Genomic DNA, 19,783 nt, shown 5'->3' on the forward strand with positions numbered 1-19,783 from the left:
TATAAAAAAATGTATATATTTTAATACGATATGTGTGTAAAAAGATTTACACACATCTTCAAGATTTTTCAAAAATAGCAGATCTACAAGCTCATAGCTATATATCATATCATAGCTATGAGCTTGTATATCTGCTATTTTTGAATAGCCAAAGAAATCTTAAAATGACACAAATGCGTTCCCGGAGAGTGTGTGTGTGTGTGTGTGTGTGTGTGTGTGTGTGTGTGTGTGTGTGTGTGTGTGTGTGTGTGTGTGTGTGTGTGTGTGTGTGTGTGTGTGTGTGTGTGTGTGTGTGTGTGTGTGTGTGTGTGTGTGTGTGTGTGTGTGTGTGTGTGTGTGTGTGTGTGTGTGTGTGTGTGTGTGTGTGTGTGTGTGTGTGTGAGATGGCATTGCCATTAAGGCTTTGTTCAGTCTGCAGGCAAATCCCATTTCTGAGTATTGCATAACATAGATTCTGTTGTAAGATGTTGTTTTAAGACAGTGTCTTAAAACAGAAGCGTCGCTCTTTCTGAAAATAGCCACAATGCATTGCGATGTGACACGTTGTGAGCTTGTAGATGAGCTATTGATGAAAATTGTGCATTATATGCATATGTGTATGTAGTATGTGTACAGTATATGCATATGATACTTACCCCAACGGAGATCTCTTAATTGTGTCCCGTTTTGAGTCATCCTCTTCCAGGAACAAACCTCCAGACTGGTGACTTTGATTTAGTGATTCAAAGATGATGTCATCAAAGTCTGGCTCTGCCTCTGCAAGCGGTGGGTTTTTGGGCATTTCTGTCTGCTTTTTATCTGTTTCTTTCGCAGCCAATGGCTGTTTAGGTGTGATAAATGCTGCCAGGACATTGGTGGAGGGCTGCTGAGGGGTGTCGGCCTCAGGACAGGAGAAGGGCCAGGGAGGAGGTGGGGCTATGATGAGTTCTGAACGGGATTCGCCAGGACTGGGGGACAGAGACACTGGTGTTCAGAGTTGACAGGTCAAACAGTCACAGGGTTGGTGGGTCACAAAGGTGGTAAGTGGTGTGAGTGAGTTGTCGCAAGGCTCAGCATGTGAGAGGTCATGACGGGGAGTTCAAGCAGGCTGCACAGTGCACACCAAGAATTAGAACTGGGAGTGCCAATTCTAATTCTACAGCCGTGTGTAACGCAGGCCGGTAGGACAGCAGGACAACCAGCGGGGGAAACTCAGCAATTGTTAGCAGCTTCAACGGAGCACAAACATCACACACAAAGCAACTGTGACGATTGAGCCACCACAAATCAAATCACAGCCGTTGATCCGCTCAATAACCATGGACAAATCAATGAATCAACAACAGCAATACAGTTTTATTTCATTCTTGCAGAACAACCATATCAGGCAGCTAACAACAGGTTTACCAAGCACTGCGCCAGGTTAACCTGGAGAAACCCAAACTACTTAAGAGTAGTTTTACTCGCAAACAAGCACTATGCAGCAAGTGTTGCAATCTGTGTCCTGACAACAGATTGAAGTGAGTTAGGACTGCATCCAATCTACAGGGTTAGAATTCAGTGCAGTCAGCATGATGCAAACTTAAGAACAGTACTGTACTGTATGTCTGTATATGCGATGGTCTGAGGCAGACCTCGCATGTACTGTATCCACAGCAAGTAAACAAAACTTGACTGTGAGATCATGTGACATTGTTATATGAACCCACCTGATGCATCTTGGTTCAGCTTGGCTCTCTTTGATGGTCTGACCGGAGTCCAGGGCCTCTTTGATTGGCTGGTTGGCTATTCTGATGCTGGCAACCGCCCTGTTGCCTCGCGGAGACTCATCACCACGGGTCAGAGTGGCTGGGGTGGTTTCCTTGGCAACCGGCGCTGTTTCCTTGTCCACTTGGGCCAGGGGGGACGTTATCCCTACAAAGGTTAAATGTCACAGTCAGGACATGAAGCAACAACTGGCCTACAGGAGAACCAGAGGCAAACAGAAACTGGTTTCCATATTGTTGCTGTCAGGAATAAATCTTGTATTTTATTTTTTTCTTCCTGAAAAGTAATGGTTTTGGACATGGTTTCCACCCCCAGCAAATCAACAGAAAGAGTCTTTTAAATCACTGGAGTGTTCCCCAATAGAAGAACTTTTAAAGAAACTCCCACATGTAACTGGCTGGTGTACCTGACTGGCTAGAGCTGAGCGGGGCGGGCGCAGAAGAAGGGGGGAGCTGAGGGGGAGCGCTTGCCGTTGGGGACGAGGGAAGAAGGGAGGCAGAACGGGGAGAAGAAGAGAGAGGAGAGGAGAAAAGAACCGAGGAGGAGCGAGGAGAGGAGCGAGAGGGAGACGAGAGCCGGCGCGAGGAGGAGCGCGGCGGTGAGTAGCGCGGGAGGGAGGTGGAAAGGGGCGGAGCCTCAGGGTCACAGAGAGCGTCAAGGTCAGGTCTGGTCAGGAGAGGAACGGGGCTGATGTCACCACCAGAGACAGTGGAGTCAGACTTAGGCCACGCCCCTTGACCACCTGAGCAGTCAAAAGAAGGAGAGGAGAGGAGAAGGAGAGAGACAGAGAGACAGAGAGAGAGATAGAGGTAGGTATGAAGAGAGCAGAGGGTAAATAGTGTTAGTGTGAAAGTATGCAGGAATTGAAAAGGGGAAGTATATGATTGGGAAAATGGAAATAAAGAGTGAACAGAAAGAAAAGAATGGGAAAAGATGGGGAGATTAGCACAGTCAATAGTGTAAATGGCGCCAGAGAGCAGAGCAGTAGTGTTTTTAGTCTTTAGTCTTTACAATAAGTTCAGTATATTGGTGTATCCATGGTCTTTCGAGGAGTGAAAATCTTGTATCTGGACCTGTTGTCCCTGGTTGCATTTTCTCAGAACATTCGTTTGGCAGGGGAGCAGTCAGTGTCATGTTGTGTAGAGTAGTGCTTTTCATATTTTTTTCTCCCCAAGGTACACCAGAGGACAAGTCAAAATAAACACCTGTATTCATAGAATCACGTTGCAACGTGTTGTAAACTTGTATCTTTGCCTAAAATAACATGCCCACGATAGGGATGCCAGGTTGAAAGTAGCTAAGATATATATTGTTTCAGGGTATAGAATTTTGCATTCGGAAATGACCGTACACTAGGAAAAAATATATATAACTGTTTGTATAGTTGTGTATATTGCAAAATAATATGTAATTAAATTCAAAGGCACACCTGGAATTACTTAACGGCACTCCAGTGTATCTCGCCACACCGTTTGAGGACCACTGGTGTAGAGAAACACTAATAATGCTGTTTTTTTTGCTATTTATTATTTGACTATTAAAACATTTTAAAAGCACTGACTGAAAATTCAACGATAACCTGTATTAATCATTTGAACCGGTCAGACTAAACCATCTCTAGATTTACCAACGTCATAGTAGCCATAACTACTAACATTAAATAACTCATTGCGAATGTTCTGGTTGCATCTTTTTTTTCCCAGTTACCTGATGCTGAGCTACAGGGGCGGGATTTGGGGAAAGGTAGCACGGTAGTCATGCTAGCCGATGTCTTTTCAGGGGGAAGAGCATCGGGGGAGAAGGGGGAGGGAGAGGAGGGACGAGCCACTGTCTTGACAATCTGAGGTCTGAAGAGATGAGAACGAACTGATGGAGAGGAGTAGAGTAGTAGAGGACAGGAGAGGACAGGGAAGGAGGGAGGAGGAAAGGAGACAAGAGTGAGAAATAAAAGAACAAAGCAAGGGGAGGATGGTGAAGAAAAATAAGGACTCAAGTGGGGAGGAGATAGGAGGACAGGAGGGAAGAGGAGAGAAAGAAAATAAAAGAACAAAGCGAGGGAAAAGAAATACAAAATGACAGTGAGACACTTGATGGTAAGCAGCAGTCAAATATTAGTAGAAGAAACACAGTGGGTGAGACGATGAAGTCACACAGCTAGACACAAGTAAACAAGACGTGGACAGAATTCAAGAAGACAGACCAGGGCCAAAGGCTGGATCCTCTGCACATCCAGTCTGAACCTCTGGGGGGTGCCGCTGGTATGAAAGTGGAGCTGAAAATGAGGGAAGGATAGGAGAGGACAGGAGAGAAGAAAACATGGACAGAGCTAGTGAGTAAAAAGTAAAAAGTAGAAAGTAGAAAGGTGATAGCATGCACTGTCATACTACACAATGTATACTGTATGTGCACTGCTTCCTTGAAGTCACTTGTTCGCATGGTGTGTTCTCAGCGATGACCAAGGAATGCGCGGCCAAACCAATTGTAGCGCATTTCTCTGTGACGCAGATTGGTCTAAGTTTAGCAGTTCCCAAAGATCCTAATCATGCATGGGTTGTCCCCAAAATGTTGCCTAGGCTACTTGTACAGTACACACAAACCTCTACCTCATACATGCACAAGCATGCTCAAGCACGCACATGCGCGCACACAGAGATGCTTTGGAACCACTGTTCCGAACACAAAGTTACATCATGCTGGAAAAGGCCTTATAAGGCCAATCATAACAGCTTGAGTCAACGATATTGCAACACGCCTGTCTGCTAGCCGGCCAGACAAATAAATGGGTACCTTTTCCCGAGCCAGCCTGGAAGATTTTAGGCAGAGAGGGAGGCTGACTGGCAGTCTTGCTGCATGGAGGTTGTGTGGAGGGGGCTGTGGAGGACTGGTTGGACTTGGGAACGGAGGGGGGAAGCTGGGAGGAAGTCATAGTGGGGGTGATAAGGGGCACAGTGGACTGGGCGGACAGACACGAGGAGCCAGCGGATGGCGAGACAGCGGGCTGGGGCTGAGGCTCAGGTGCTGCCACCGTAGAGGAGACAGCCTTGGCGGCCTCTGTGGAGCTCGCACCTAATAGTGAGGTCTTAGGAGGTGCATAGGGCAAGATAAAGTGGGCATTGGAGATTGCTGGAGCCTTGTCTGACTCAGGTGAGGTTTGATTAAGAGGCGAAGGGGGTACTGCTGCAAAAGGCTGGGGTGAAGGAGCAGATAAAGTGGAGGCTATCTCAGGAGGGTTAGGACTAGGAGGGGAGGTGGGAGGAAGGGGTGGAGCAGAGGAGGGGCGCGGGGCGGAAGGGGCTGATGGGGGTGATGTAGCCTCTGAGTTCTTAGGTGATGGAGGGTTAGGGACCACATAGGGTGTGGGAGGAGCCTCGGACTGAACTGGGAGGAGGGATTTTTTATGTTTGGAACGAGGGGAAGGTTGAGGGGAGGGCCCCGGAGAAGGCGACAGGACGGGAGCATCCGAGAGGGAGTGTCTGGAGCGACGAGGGGAAGGGCGAGGGGCCGTAGGCAGAGGTGGGCGGGAGTGCGGGAATGGGCTTGGAGGACCAGAGACAGGCCTTCCACCCTCTCCTCCACATACTGGATTGGATGGATGGATGGATGGATGGATGAATGGATGAATGGATGGATGGAATTGATGGATGGATGGATGATGTGAGGTGAGATATTGGTGGGATGGAGAAAAATCAGAAAAAGAAAGAAAGGGGAAAGTATAATGAGTTGATCAATGACATGAGAGAAATGAGACAGAAATATGACGTGTCGTGCACGCATGTTTTGTCTCGAAAACATTGTCTAAATGACTTGTTGATATAGTTAATACAGGAAAGTGTGAATCTTCATATATGACTGGTTATAAATGCTGTGATTATGAGTATGAGTGACATGAGAAACACATAATGCGACATATATTTTATGAAACCAAGACACATGAGCGTGGATGAGTGGATATTCTACTCCCCTTGGTGTTAAAAAACAGACTGGGAAGAATGGGAAGTTTCAATGTGCTATATTCTGCCTTTCATTATGTGAGCCTCGGTGAGGTATTTGAAGCACAGATGAGAACTACGTGGGTTGGTTATTTAGACGGTAATGTCCAGCAGTGTGGGATGGGCTGCTGGGTCGGGTACATAACACAAGTGTGTGAAAATGTACTAATAGTAACGCACCGCCCTGAGAGAACAAGACAGATAAACAAAGCGAGCGCAAGACAAAGAGGACCTTTCTTGCTCTCTGCAGGCATGGGAGAAAAGAAACGGATGAGAGAAGAGGGAAAGTGAAAGAGAAGTTCTACCTGAGCCTGGTGGAGGGAGCCCAGAGATTCTCTTGTCAGGCGGAGGAGGAGCGGGGCGGTTGGGGCGAGTTAGGGTGTGTGGAGCTGGCGGAGGGAAAGGAAAAGATGTGGAAGGAAGGAGAGGTAACGGCAGGGAAATGAAAGCACAGGGTGGAACAGCAAGCAGTGTACTAATAAGCACCAAAGGAGAACATTCGCTGAGAGGCAGTAAAAGGAGTGTGCGTTCAGTGTGTGTGTGTGTGTGTGTGTGTGTGTGTGTGTGTGTGTGTGTGTGTGTGTGTGTGTGTGTGTGTGTGTGTGTGTGTGTGTGTGTGTGTGTGTGTGTGTGTGTGTGTGTGTGTGTGTGTGTGTGTGTGTAAAAGCCTGAAGCCTGAAGTTGTACCTGTAGCAGTGATAGACTTCTTGTCCTCCTCCTCGTCACTCTCGTTAAAGTCATCAAGGTTACCGATGTCCGTGGGTTTGACGCTCATCAGGCTGGCCAGACTCTGCATGTCCTCATCACTGGTGAGAGAAGATAGACGAGGGAGACACGTACGTCAACATGTCATTCAGTTACTTGATGATAATCTCACAACAAGATAAAGCAACATCACTGACCTTGGCCAAAACTATTGTTGTTTTCTAATATAATGACAAGTCGATAAATACTGAACAATACGGTTGTAATAAACAGAGAGTAAAGTTGGAAGATTGCTGTAAAATGTCTACCACATACGGAATGGTATGTATGCAAATTGTAGTCAAGTACTATTTATCAGCTCTTTGGATGAGCACACAGAATGACATCACTAAGGACAAGGAGTCAGGAATGATGTCATTTCTAAGGGACAAACACATTCACTGATAAAAATAAAAGGTACACAAAATATATCACAATAATAAAAAATAGTTTTAATTATCAAAATTAGCATTTTTACAAGCTGGGCAATATGACTTTTGCATGATGTCAAGATAATTATGGACCCAGCGTTAATTTATTTATTTACTGAATATCAGAATTCATAAATAACCCTGTTAAAAAGTCCACTTTCATTCAAACATATATTAATTTATTTATTTACTGAATATCATAATTCATAAATAACTCTGGTAAAGAGTCCACTTTCATTCAAACATATATCATAATAAGTTGCCCCAGCTCTAGTTATTACGCAACACATTTCATGAAACTGAGATGATTCAGTCAATAGTTGTAGAAGACAAAGCTACTCACGTGGCTTTTCCTTCTCGAACAAAGACACATGATAGGGACAATTTGAGCGTGGCCTCCACCACTTTGACAGACAGCGGCTTTAGCTTCAGCGTCAAGTCTGTTTGTGTGTGCGCGGGGCTGGCGAATTGCTTGAGGTTTATGTCGGCTGATGCTAACACCTTACGATGGCCCTTGCTCTCCTGCAACAGAGTAAAGGGTGGAGGCTCTTAGGGATAGGGTATTGGAAATGCAAACATATTTGTGTCATACCAAAAGTTTGCACAGTAACAATATTGATTTTATTGTCAAAGTTTGTCAAAAAACATTGTACACCAGGAATGACAAAGCAATCGATGGCCTGGCCCGGCCTGGCAAAATCAGATTTTAAGTACTAAGAATAACTGGTAGTATAATTACTGATAACTTATTCATCACCAAGAAGTAAGCAGTGGTCATAGGTCAGGTTAGTTATTCACATGAACCCTCGCGTCCCTATTTTTGGGAGGACATTTGGCGATCTACATGCTCACAACGTGTCACATTGCGATGCATTGTGAGCTTGTAGATCGGCTATTTTTGCCAAAGACATTTGGGGTAGAGGGAAGAAAGAAGGGGGCCTAACCCCTGTGGGACTCCGGTTAACAAAGTACATACTGTAGGGTTTAAGTGGTTAACTAGTTTGAGAGCTGGTCGAAGAACAAGTAAAGAGACACTCACACCCTCAATGACAAAGGTCCAGTCTTTACTCTCAAACTCATCTGCATTGGCATCCTTGGGAGAGAAAAGAGCAGAAATACATGTCATTCTCTGATTGGTATCAGACATTTGGTAGGTACATCATATCTATAAGGCCTGTCAGTCTATACACACGTCTGTTTACTGCCAAGTGCCATCTGAACGGATCCATTCTTTTATCTATACATTTACTAAGCCGTTCCTGTCTTTGTATATCACATAAATAAAGGTAGCATGCTGTGTCCTGGTTGATGGTGACAATACCTTGAACAGTGTAACAGAGATGTCAATGTTCTCTGGCACCGGCCACACCACCATGCCTCTGTAGGGGTTCTTGATGCCAGGCTGCCAACTGTGGAGCTGCACAACACACACAACATGTTAGCAGCAACATTGACTGTAGATTGTGTGTGTGTGTGTGTGTGTGTGTGTGTGTGTGTGTGTGTGTGTGTGTGTGTGTGTGTGTGTGTGTGTGTGTGTGTGTGTGTGTGTGTGTGTGTGTGTGTGTGTGTGTGTGTGTGTGTGTGTGTGTGCGCGCGCGTGTGCATGTGTCACCTTGGAGCACATGCGTCTGTTTCTCCGGGTCCATACCACCCTCAGCTTGTCTGGTTGCCTAGAATCACATAACATTAGATCAATTACAGAGTAACATACTGCATAATTTGTATCATGTCATATCATATCATATCATATCATATCATATCATATCATATCATATCATATCATATCATATGGTGGTGTGGCCATATCATATCATATATCATAACATGCATCACATCACAAAAAGATGCACAAACTAAAATCTATATTATCAGGCTGCCACAAGTCAGACTCCCCAGCGGATCCAGAAGGCTATACGCATGTACTGACAAGAACTAGGAAAAGGGATCATATTTCTCCCATATTAGTTTCTCTGTACTGACTCCCTGTGCTGAGGGACTTCCCCTGCTTCAACAAGCTCCTCTCTCCTCTTCTCCCTCTCATTCATGCCCCATTAATGCATGATGTTACTAGCTTGACTTCTTCGCTGGAGTTGTTGTGCTCTCTAGTCTCACAGGCTTCCATGGATCGTGATTACAGACCCCGTGGCTGCGGATCGAGGGTTTCCATGGACTGTGGGCCATGAGCTATTTTTTTCTGTACATCTTTGTCTCTCTCTTCCTGTCTTTCTTCCTCTCTCTCTCTCTCTCTCTCTCTCTCTCTCTCTCTCTCTCTCTCTCTCTCTCTCTCTCTCTCTCTCTCTCTCTCTCTCTCTCTCTCTCTCTCTCTCTCTCTCTCTCTCTCTCTCTCTCTCAACTCAACTGGTCAAGGCAGATGGCTGACCACCTAGAGACAGGTTCTGTTTTAGGTTTCTTCCCATTACAGGGGAGGAGTATTTCCTTGCTGCCGTTGCCAAGTGCTTGTTCATGAGGTAACTGTTGGGTCTCTGTAAATTAAAGAGTATGGTCTTGACCTGCTCTATGTTGTGATTTGATGCTATATAAATAAAACTGACTGACTTCTCAGTCTGCGACCCTATGAGAAGGCCCTTTCTACACTTTTTGATCAAGACGCACTGTTGATAAACACTGACACAGATGACTACATGAAAAATAGGACTCAGGTGATTCATTTCACACACACAGTACATGTCACATTCATATCAAACAATGGATGCATAACTGCTATACACCATTCAAGCTTCACCATATAGCTCCACAAAGTGGACTCACACAACACAGTGCTCTGAGAAACGTTATTGGAAAACAGACCACAGAACTCTCCCAGATACGCCAACATCTACATGGCAAGCTTGCTAGAGATAATTCTGGTTGATATCCTGTCATGTGCACCAACCCTTGCACAACATTTTCCATCAGATGTGAAATTATAAACAGGGAGCAGAGCACTGCAGATCTTATGACTGTCATGGCTAAGGACACAGTTCTGCTTCACAGTTCACCTTGAGGTTGGATCGTGTCTGTCTGTGTGTGTGTGTGTGTGTGTGTGTGTGTGTGTGTGTGTGTGTGTGTGTGTGTGTGTGTGTGTGTGTGTGTGTGTGTGTGTGTGTGTGTGTGTGTGTGTGTGTGTGTGTGTGTGTGTGTGTGTGTGTGTGTGTGTGTGCGTTCGTGCATGTTTGTGTGCATACAATAAGTGCATGTGTATGAGTGTATGATTGGTGTAAGTAGTGTTCTGTACAGTATTGTCTCTGTCTAAAGCACATATGTGCATGTGTGTGTGTGTGCATGGGAGCCTGTCTATAAGTGTATGGTTGGTTAAAGTACCGTACTCTGGTGTATATTATCTCTGACTAAGCAAATAGATATGTGCATTGTGTGTGTGTGTGTGTGTGTGTGTGTGTGTGTGTGTGTGTGTGTGTGTGTGTGTGTGTGTGTGTGTGTGTGTGTGTGTGTGTGTGTGTGTGTGTGTGTGCCATTGTATTTGGGTGGCCTCCTCCGCAGTACAGGAAGTGAAACAGGAAGCTGCTGAGTCATGTGACCTGCACCTCTGAATACGAATCTTAACGGGAAGAAGGAACCCCCTCCGTCCACAACACACACACACACACACACACACACACACACACACACACACACACACACACACACACACACACACACACACACACACACACACACACACACACACACACACACACACACACACATGCAAGGCCCTTTAATGTGGAAAAACACTACCCCTTCCTTAACGTATTGTTCAACAAGCAATGGTTACAGTGGTACAAATTATTGTTTAGATTCTGTACGCTGCTTGTGTATAGTTTATGGACAATAAAATATACTCACAGCAAAGAGAGAAGTGCTAGCTCAAGCTTGTGTGTGTGTACTATAACTAAACTGTCTCTCAGGTTACAGTTTAAGTATAGCAATGGGAAAATTCTGAATGTGTGTGTGTGTGTGTGTGTGTGTGTGTGTGTGTGTGTGTGTGTGTGTGTGTGTGTGTGTGTGTGTGTGTGTGTGTGTGTGTGTGTGTGTGTGTGTGTGTGTGTGTGTGTGTGTGTGTGTGTGTGTGTGTGTGTGTGTGTGCATGTGTGCGTGCGTGTGTGTGTGTGTGTGAGTGACAAGAGAGGGGGGTACTGCCATCTGTGTTAGGAGGTCAGGAGGGGCAGGGGGAGGGGGCATCATAAATAGACCAGCAGGCACAGAGGAAGAGGTTGAAGTATGAATTAGTCTTAATTCAGACAGACACGCTGCAGTGATGTCATCAGAAATGTAAACATGTCAGGGATTAACATTTTCAGATGAATTCTACCATGAGCCAAAATCCGCTGCCAGAGAAGAAATATCACGGTTTTCTATTAGGCCGATACTTTAGCCCCTTTTAGCCCCATTGTGAGCTTTTAGATCTGATGTTTTAGCTATGTTTTACATGTTGACAACATTTTAGCCTATAATGAATATAGTGCCCTAAAAAGGGACTCCAGGTTGAAAGTGGTTAATGAACTGGTAGATAGATATAGTTTGGGAGTTGAGTGGATAAATTCATTCATGAATTACTCAATTCATTCATTTGTGTAGAATGTGTACAACATAATGATAATGAGATAAACAAAATAATTCAAGGAATCGAACATAGATGTAAATTATTGTGGTGGCATATTTTCACAAATGAATTCCATGATATAATTTGCTGAGCATTTGATGATTCTCCCTGAAGACTCTTGGGTGTGTGTCTGAGCATGACTGTGCATGTGAGCATTTAAATGTGGCACCTATTTTGAAGTGCTCGCACACACGCACATGCATACATGCGCGCACATTAGTAGTGATGTGTGTACAGGGCAGGGTTGATGACTTGTGCAACTGATCTCCTCCTGAAGAGCCTGAAGTCAAGCCTGAAATGTTGTCAGAATATAGATCCTTTACTCACATCCTCTTTCTCCTCTCTCTCTCTCTCTCTCTCTCTCTCTCTCTCTCTCTCTCTCTCTCTCTCTCTCTCTCTCTCTCTCTCTCTCTCTCTCTCTCTCTCTCTCTCTCTCTCTCTCTCTCTCTCTCTCTCTCTCTCTCTCTCTCTCTCTCTCTCTCTCTCTCTCTCTCTCTCTCTCTCTCTCTCTCTCTCTCTCCTCACCAGTGGCATGTTTTGATTTCATTGTGTGTGTGAGTAATCACTCTTTCTAAATCCTCTGTCTCACTGTCTACTCTATGCCCTCTGTTCTGAAGTCAGATAACAAAATGCCTATCCTTCCATTGTTAAAACGTCTGTGAACTTTGTATAAGACATGCCCAATCAGGCCTAAATCATGTAACCTGGTCTGATAAAGAGCGCACAGTCCATTGTAGTGTGCAGTACTCTGAAAATAACATGTAGGAAGATAAATCCTGACCACTTTCAACCTGGTGTCTGTGTCCCTATTTTGGGCACCATATGTGAACATTTTCAAAACAATGTAAAAAAATAACCTTTTTCCATTTTTTTTATATTTCCCCCCCAAAAAATAATAGGAAAGCTGTGATCTACAAGCGACACATTGTGAGCTTCGTCATATGACAAATTATATAGGGCTTAAGTGGTTAAGACTATAGCTCATTGGCATGTATATTGGCCTTGATAGGCAGACAACCCCAAAATGATCTAATCCCAGAGAATGCCTCACTAAAACAAAGTGGATCACTCAGTGTCATGAGATAACTTGTGTTGTGATTTGGCACTAGTACGCTGTATACTGTAAATATAAGTAACTTGATTCTTGGACACAGAAAATTATTAATATTGCAATAACAATGGAGCCAAATGGATATTTAGAGCATGTGCCAACTGACGTTATCTCCTGAAAAAACTATGAATCAAAGAATAATTATACTTATTTAATATTTACAATATCAAAATTGCCTAAAGAGGGTGGGCGGACCGATGATGGACGTCAATAACATCCGTATTTGCAACAAACACTGTTCAGGGGTCTGCCATGAGAATAACCACAACAGGACCCTGTGTGTCCCTCAGGGGTCCTGTCAGGGTGCACTGTTGCTCTGACCCGCACCAAACTTGACACAAACACTGTTCAGGGGTCTGGCATGAGAATAGTCACACCACCATTAAATTGCACACATATGGGGCACTACAGCATTGATTCTCAAACTGGGGCCCGGGGACCCCCAGTGGTCCTTGAGGGAGTTCCAGGGGGTCCCCAGCTAAATGATGGATAGTTAGGAACCAAATGGACCTTTATGGGTCTGTAACTCTGAGAGTGTACAAATGGAACCAATTTGGTTCCATTTGTACACTCTCAGAGTTAAATTAACATTGATTTTACAACATAAATTGGGGTCCGAGAGATAGAAATGCCATTAAATGGGGGTCCGTAGCCCTAATGCATGTCAAACTGGGGGTCCTTGAAATGAAAATGGTTGAGAATCACTGCTAGAGCCATAAACAATCTTCTTTTATGGGGGTCTCTGGCAAATATTTTCAAATGGGGGTCTGCAGCCTAAAATGTGTCAATTTGGGTCCTTGACATGAAAAAGTGGCGGTACACTTGCCCCGTACACGGTACACTCGCCCGGCTTGGCACGGAACGCTTTCCCCCCAGACTTCAAACGTGGCCGAGTAGGTTCTGATGGCCAGAAATACCTGGTGGGTCCGACCGGGTCCGAATGTTCCAAGCTCGCCGGATTTGTGGGGCCGACCGTTCCCGAGGTCGCCGGATTTGACCCGGGGCGAGTAGGTTTTGGGGCGAGCATTCTTGTATTCCACTACGGCAGTGGTACAGCAGTGTTTACTGTTAAACACTTCAAAGGGCCATATCGGTGACCATTGCTCTGATCGGTGCCATATAGGACTAGGTCAAAGGTCTGATTGGGGAAAAAAGGTTTGATAGTCATAGGTTGCCCAATATGTGTGTAAGTGGTGTAATAGGCTTGAATAAAAACATCTGTAACATCAGTCCTGGCTGCTGGGGGGCAAACCAATGGGACTTTAACAGGGTCAGGGGTCAGAGGCAGTATGGGATTGGTTAAAACAGGATATGGTGTAAAATGGGAGAAAAGCTTAACGCTGTCTGATCTCTGCAACAACAACATCAACAATATTTGATGAAAATGTACAATGTGTGTTTTTATAAGGGTTAAGTTGTATATTTTAAATTAGATGGTATGCATCTGATGTATCACAAACTGGCCACCACATATCTCCTAAATGGAAAAAGTGTACAAATCAGTCTACAAATGATTGTAAAGTAAGAATATATAGGAGTGTACTGGTACATAAATAAATAAATAAATAAATAAATAAATAGGGTTTTATACTTAACAGCCCCATATGAGCTTTTGGTTTTGACTAATGTCATGTTGTGCCAGTGGTAGGCCACCAGCTTAATATCTGACTATGCCTTCCATGACCATCCATGACCAACGGCCATCACAGGAAATTGCATGAGCTATTATAAGGCCTTGGTATTTGAAACACTAACAAACTATGACAGTATGATTTGAGTGTAGACTATATTAGAAAATGATCTTTAGTTTATAGGCCTATGTTATTGCCTTTGCACTTCATGAGGTCTTGTTGCTGTATATTTGCACTATGGTTAGTGCTGTTTAGTTGCTGAGTAGGCTCTCTATCTCCAAGAACAATTTGCATATATTTCATTTTATTTTATTTGCTGATTAAAGGGATTCCCATTCTCAGCTTAGGGCTGAACATAGGCTAACCGCTTCTGTAACAGGATAGGTGGGCACCAAGGAAGAGTGCTTTTTTCCCCAAAATGTTAAAGAATGTAATATTTGGAAAATATCTTTAAGTAAAGTAGCCTACTACATGATTAGAACATGCTTATACATTCGACAATTAAGGTCTAATATTTCTACAATTGCAACAAAACCTGCATATCCTTTATCCAGTCATTTGGGGGGATAAACAAGAAGTTGAAGGCTCATGTATACTATGACTTTACATTACCTAGGACCATTTTTCAAATATTTGATTTTACATTTTTGGACAAAATAGCCCATTTCACATCGAGGTGCCCAGAGGTCCCTTGTGTCCACCCATCCAGTAGGCTACCCTATCACTTGAAGCATCTCTATCACACACGCTGGCAGGCGCTTTCCTTCTCATTCATTCATAGCAGGGCAGAACCCACTGAGCAATAGTCGTCTATTAGACGTCCGTCTAAAACAGGGTTATAATTGGTCTACTGGTGAAAGTTTTTTAGCGGTCTAGGCTTAGCCTAGACGTTGATTAGCTGTTTTTTAAACGTCTATTTATAGACCGTCTATATTATAGACGTCATTTCAACGTCTATAATATAGACGGTCTATAAATAGACGTTTAAAAAACAGCTAATCAACGTCTAGGCTAAGCCTAGACCGCTAAAAAACTTTCACCAGTAGACCAATTATAACCCTGTTTTAGCCTACCCCATAGACGTATTTTAGACGTCTAATAGACCAAAAAATGCTCAGTGGGAAGCTAAAGAACTGGTGGGCACATCGACCCGAGGCTAGTCCTCTGTGTATAGACTCTAGGTCTACTGTACACAGCTATAGGCATATACTCTGTGTATACTGGGTCTACAGTTAGGAGGCTCGATGCGGGCGCACCACACAGTGAAGTATGAGACTGACAACAACACGGCTTCGTAACGGAAACAACTGCGTTAGTTGACGCACTGTCTCCATGTTGATATCGATACGTACAGCAGAAACACCCAGAACACTTAACGAGGTCAGATAATAACAGTCTGTAGTGGACGGTTGCAGCCGTGCCCTTTTTACGCACCATAAAGCAGCTCATTTAATATCAAATGAAAGTCACTGGGGAGTTGAACACCTAATCTAATAAGACATGATAGTAGTAAATAGAGGTGACCAGTTCATATAGGTGGTGAATGTATAGGTCGATTAAGAAGACTTTTAGAATATTGTCCGTTAACTTACCATTTCTTGGTGCATTCCAACACCAGTTCCTGGTAGGACGCAACGAACTGAAACTTGGAGGCTTTCTTGCCAACTCGTTGTAATCTTTTCCAAACAGAAGTCATTATTTCAAATCGAACGGAGACAAAAGTTAACTTCTTGGGGGGGAAAAGGACACAATCCAACTCTCACACACACACTCTCTCTCTCTCTCCCTGTGTTCCTTAAAAGGAGAGTGTTCAGTTGCCTTGCGGAGCGGAGCGTTCAACCGGTGACGGCTCTCTGAGCCCGCTGGTGATGTGATGATGAACCGTTACCGCCCAGCTGGTCCCGCAAGCTGCGACTTGTACTATGTGGTAATAAGTTGAATCAGCAGGAATCGACCCCATTCAGAGAACTGGGCTGGATAAGTCAAGAAGAGAACTGCGTGGATACCGGATACTTTTTAAAAGCGGAACCGAATATGCTTTGTCCGATGTGTTCCCCCCGTTCTAATAACATCAGATGGTCGGGGGGCGGGTTGAGTCAACAACAACAGTTGTTGTTGATGTTTAAACATCAGCCACTTCTGAAGACTAATCCACGGGGGGAGACAGTCAGTCAGCCTCATTGGTGGGAATATGGGCCTTCTGAATTTGTTCACTCTCCCCTCTTGCCACAGTGACTCAGAGAGAGAGAGAGAGAGAGAGAGAGAGAGAGAGAGAGAGAGAGAGAGAGAGAGAGACACACATACATGAGAGAGAGAGTCCATGGGTGATGCAGCTCTATGCAAAGTATGGCTTTATCTGTCTGAGGTGGTGAGGTAACATGGTTGTAGTTGCAGACTTTGATCCCTACTGTCTATAAGTACATGCTTATCAACAACAGGTTATATTTTAGACAGTGGTGCTGCTGTAATGTAGGCTATACATTCACAAGGAGTCTCTTTTCAGTCTTTGGGGTTGCCAACTACATGACATTCAAGAAAAATAAGGGATGCCCAGAAAAAAATAACTACCTGAAATTCAAGAAAAATAAGGGATGCCCAGAAAAAAATATTCTGTATGATATTAACCACTTGAACCCCAGCATCCATATAGCAGCTCTACAAGCTCTGAAGCTCACAACACGTCGCAAGGGTTCAAGTGGTTACAACCTGTATTATGAGCTGTGAACTTTGTCATTGATTGATTCCCAAAAATAAGGAACAAAGTGTGTCCCTCATCAGTTTAAGGGACACATCCAAATAAGGGACGATTCCTTATTTCAAAGTACAGTTGGAAACCCTAGTCTGAATCCACTATATGCATTTTGTCTTAAAATATGCCCGCCTACATGGGGGAAACCTTGGGGATTCTTTTTTATTGAATGCAGACTCATATTTCAATTCACTCCAGCTGAGACCCAGCTGCCTCATTCAGCACTAACACGAAAAGTATGTTTCATCTAGTTAAATCTAGAGAAATAGTTTCCATGGTGAGTGTGTAGAGACTTGGACCAGTTATGTGATAGTTTGTGTGTGAGTGTGTGCGTATTTATGTGTGCCTGTAGGCCTATGGACCAAGGGGGTCAGTGTGAGGGATTTTCCTTTAGTGAGAGCAGCAGTATATTTTTAGGAGATAGAGGAGGGATAGATGGATAGACAGAGGCAGCTGGGATAGATGAATGTAGACCAAGAGAACAGCTACTCATGACTCATATTTGTACAAGAATCCTCTGGGTTCAGGTTATAAAGTTTACTGTGCTGCAGCACAATCCAGAACCCTTGTATTTGATATAGCTATACATATTTACGGTACATTACTTTTGTGAATTTAATTTGTAACATATACTTCAGGGAACAATATTGTATTTTCAATACATAAAAACAACAAAAGACAAAAAAAAACAACCAATAAATCACAGTTAACATGTTCCCCAAAGAGGTTTGTACTGTAGCAATAGTATTTAGTTCAAGTTGGTCATTTCAATGTGAGAATAATGTAGATAATTAAATAGGAAGTGTGTATATTCGTTTCACGTCATGCATGTTCCGAGAGGAAGTTGAGGGCTAGTTATCAAATATACTTAGTTCACCTGACAAGAGTTTAACATCCAGCTGAGCACCTGCATCAGTGGCATGGTGAGGGGTATCTGCAGGGGGCACACAGCAGGGGGAATATTTTAATCTCAGTGGCCCCATCTAAGGTAATTGAAAAATGTGTTCTTAAAAATGTATTACAAATATTAATTATGTAACATGTCCCAGATGTATAGAGTGTGTAGTGCTAAATGTATTCTTGCCATTCAATGCACACAGATGTCTGAGAAGTGTATTTTTTCTACAGGGAATATACATGTACATGTATTTTTGGCAATGGTATATTGCATTTTATTGTGATAAAATTGCTATTTTATTTTATGATTTTGTAACCACATGCATTTTGATGGATTTTTGCCCATCACTGCCTACTGTAGGCCAAGGTCTGTCCAGCTTAAGCAAACATAATTGTCTATTCACAGTTTTGGTCATATGACTTTGACAAGAAAGTTATTAAACTGGCAGTGGACGAGATGATCGTCCTTCAGGACTTTTTTGCGTTATCCTTTTAGCCTTAATGTCTTACTGTACCACATGCTGTTTACATTTCTGACTAATAAAGTATTCAATCGAAAAACATCAAACATCATATAACCTGCAATTTGTTACCGGCAGGGAGCCACCTTTATTTACTGGGTTGGATTAGCTATTTCTTAAATGTTTTGGGCGTTTCCGCCTTTATTGGATCGTACAGTGAAGAATGACAGGAAACAGGGAGAGACGCATAGCAAAGGCCTGCTGGAACCGAACCGACTAGCCCCTGTCAGGCTGCATTGGAACCTATGTGTGGTATGCAAACCACTAGGCCATTGGTGCCTCAGATTAGCCTGGTCTATTTCAAGCAAATTTCAAGTCTATGCAAGTTCATTGTCATACTGTACTGAAATGAACTCAATGCAATGGATTCCTCGAAAATCAATGAAACCCCAATATCCTTCCAAAAGGGTCGGTATAAAACGAGTCATAGCCAAAGAGCTTAGGGCCATATGGGTGGCCTTAACTGAGTGGATAGAGAGGCTGCCTGGGAAACAGAGGTCCCCCGATTTGTGTCCCTGAACAAGACCTTTAACCCCTAACTTCTCCCTGAGTGCTGTACTAATAGTGCTCACTGCACAGTGCTCCTAGTTATAGGATGGGTGAATGCAGAGGACACATTTCGCATGCAAATATACAGTGACAAAAACATCTAATGGGAACCAAATTATTATTGTCTCCGCCAGGCCGAAGGCATGGTGGAGTGTACCGATGTGTACCGATTTGCATGACGCTTGGACAAAATCTGTAGGAGTACTGTCAAAAAATGTGCTTTACAAAAAGCGTCGTGAAAATGTGTCTTTTGCTGTGACGCCATGCTGTGGAAAACACGCCCATAGGCTAAGCTCTGCAGGACGTGTTGTGATTGACTAGCGAGACACATGATGAAATTAATCTCAAACTTCGCAGACGCGCTGTGATTGGCTAGCGAGACGCATGATGAAATTAAAAAATCACACCCAGTGTGAAGTGAGCGGTGCTATTTAAAAACAACAGTGGTCATCACAGTGATGGAAGCTCACTTCAAAGAAAAACATTTTTTTTTTAAGTGAGTGTGCTATTTATGAGTTATTAATTTCATCATGCGTCTCGCTAGCCAATCACAGTACTGAGCAAAGGGTCTGAATACCAATCAGCCAATCACAGTACAGCGAAAGACAAATTTTCACCTGGCGGAGACCTGTGCTCCGAGGAGCACTTTTTCTAGTTGTTATTATTATTATTATAAGCTTAACGGACCACCGGTGTGGTCCTTTAACTCTGTGGTACTGTCTTGTAAAACCTTCCAAAATGACCCCCCCAACAACATGTAACCTTTTGACCCAGATTTGCTTTTGAGGTGAAAGAGTCAACACTGGATATCTGAC

At 43.7% G+C, this 19,783-nt stretch overlaps 1 protein-coding gene across 15 annotated transcripts in view; it reads right to left on the reverse strand.

Annotated features, from left to right (window-relative positions):
* Nucleotides 1-16,417, reverse strand: part of LOC311056616 (uncharacterized protein) — a 36,621-nt gene extending 20,204 nt beyond the window's left edge. For 6 of the 15 annotated variants that reach the window (XM_084073370.1, XM_084073377.1, XM_084073373.1 and 3 more), the window contains exons 1-13: nt 15,845-16,417; nt 8,523-8,580; nt 8,232-8,327; nt 7,950-8,003; nt 7,254-7,432; nt 6,423-6,541; nt 6,041-6,124; nt 4,534-5,325; nt 3,947-4,018; nt 3,454-3,612; nt 2,153-2,488; nt 1,689-1,893; nt 636-947 (exon numbers count right to left, since the gene is read on the reverse strand). In XM_084073370.1, coding sequence (XP_083929496.1) covers nt 636-947; nt 1,689-1,893; nt 2,153-2,488; nt 3,454-3,612; nt 3,947-4,018; nt 4,534-5,325; nt 6,041-6,124; nt 6,423-6,541; nt 7,254-7,432; nt 7,950-8,003; nt 8,232-8,327; nt 8,523-8,580; nt 15,845-15,948 — 2,570 coding nt within the window. In that variant the 5' untranslated portion in view covers nt 15,949-16,417. The remainder of the gene's footprint in view (nt 1-635; nt 948-1,688; nt 1,894-2,152; nt 2,489-3,453; nt 3,613-3,946; nt 4,019-4,533; nt 5,326-6,040; nt 6,125-6,422; nt 6,542-7,253; nt 7,433-7,949; nt 8,004-8,231; nt 8,328-8,522; nt 8,581-15,844) is intronic. The other 9 variants (XM_084073372.1, XM_084073378.1, XM_084073375.1 and 6 more) reach the window with 8 other exon arrangements.
* Between the last annotated feature and the right edge of the window lie 3,366 nt (nt 16,418-19,783).

Source organism: Gymnoscopelus microlampas (assembly GCF_963454915.1).
Source record: "Gymnoscopelus microlampas genome assembly, chromosome: 12".
Lineage (NCBI taxonomy): Eukaryota > Metazoa > Chordata > Actinopteri > Myctophiformes > Myctophidae > Gymnoscopelus > Gymnoscopelus microlampas.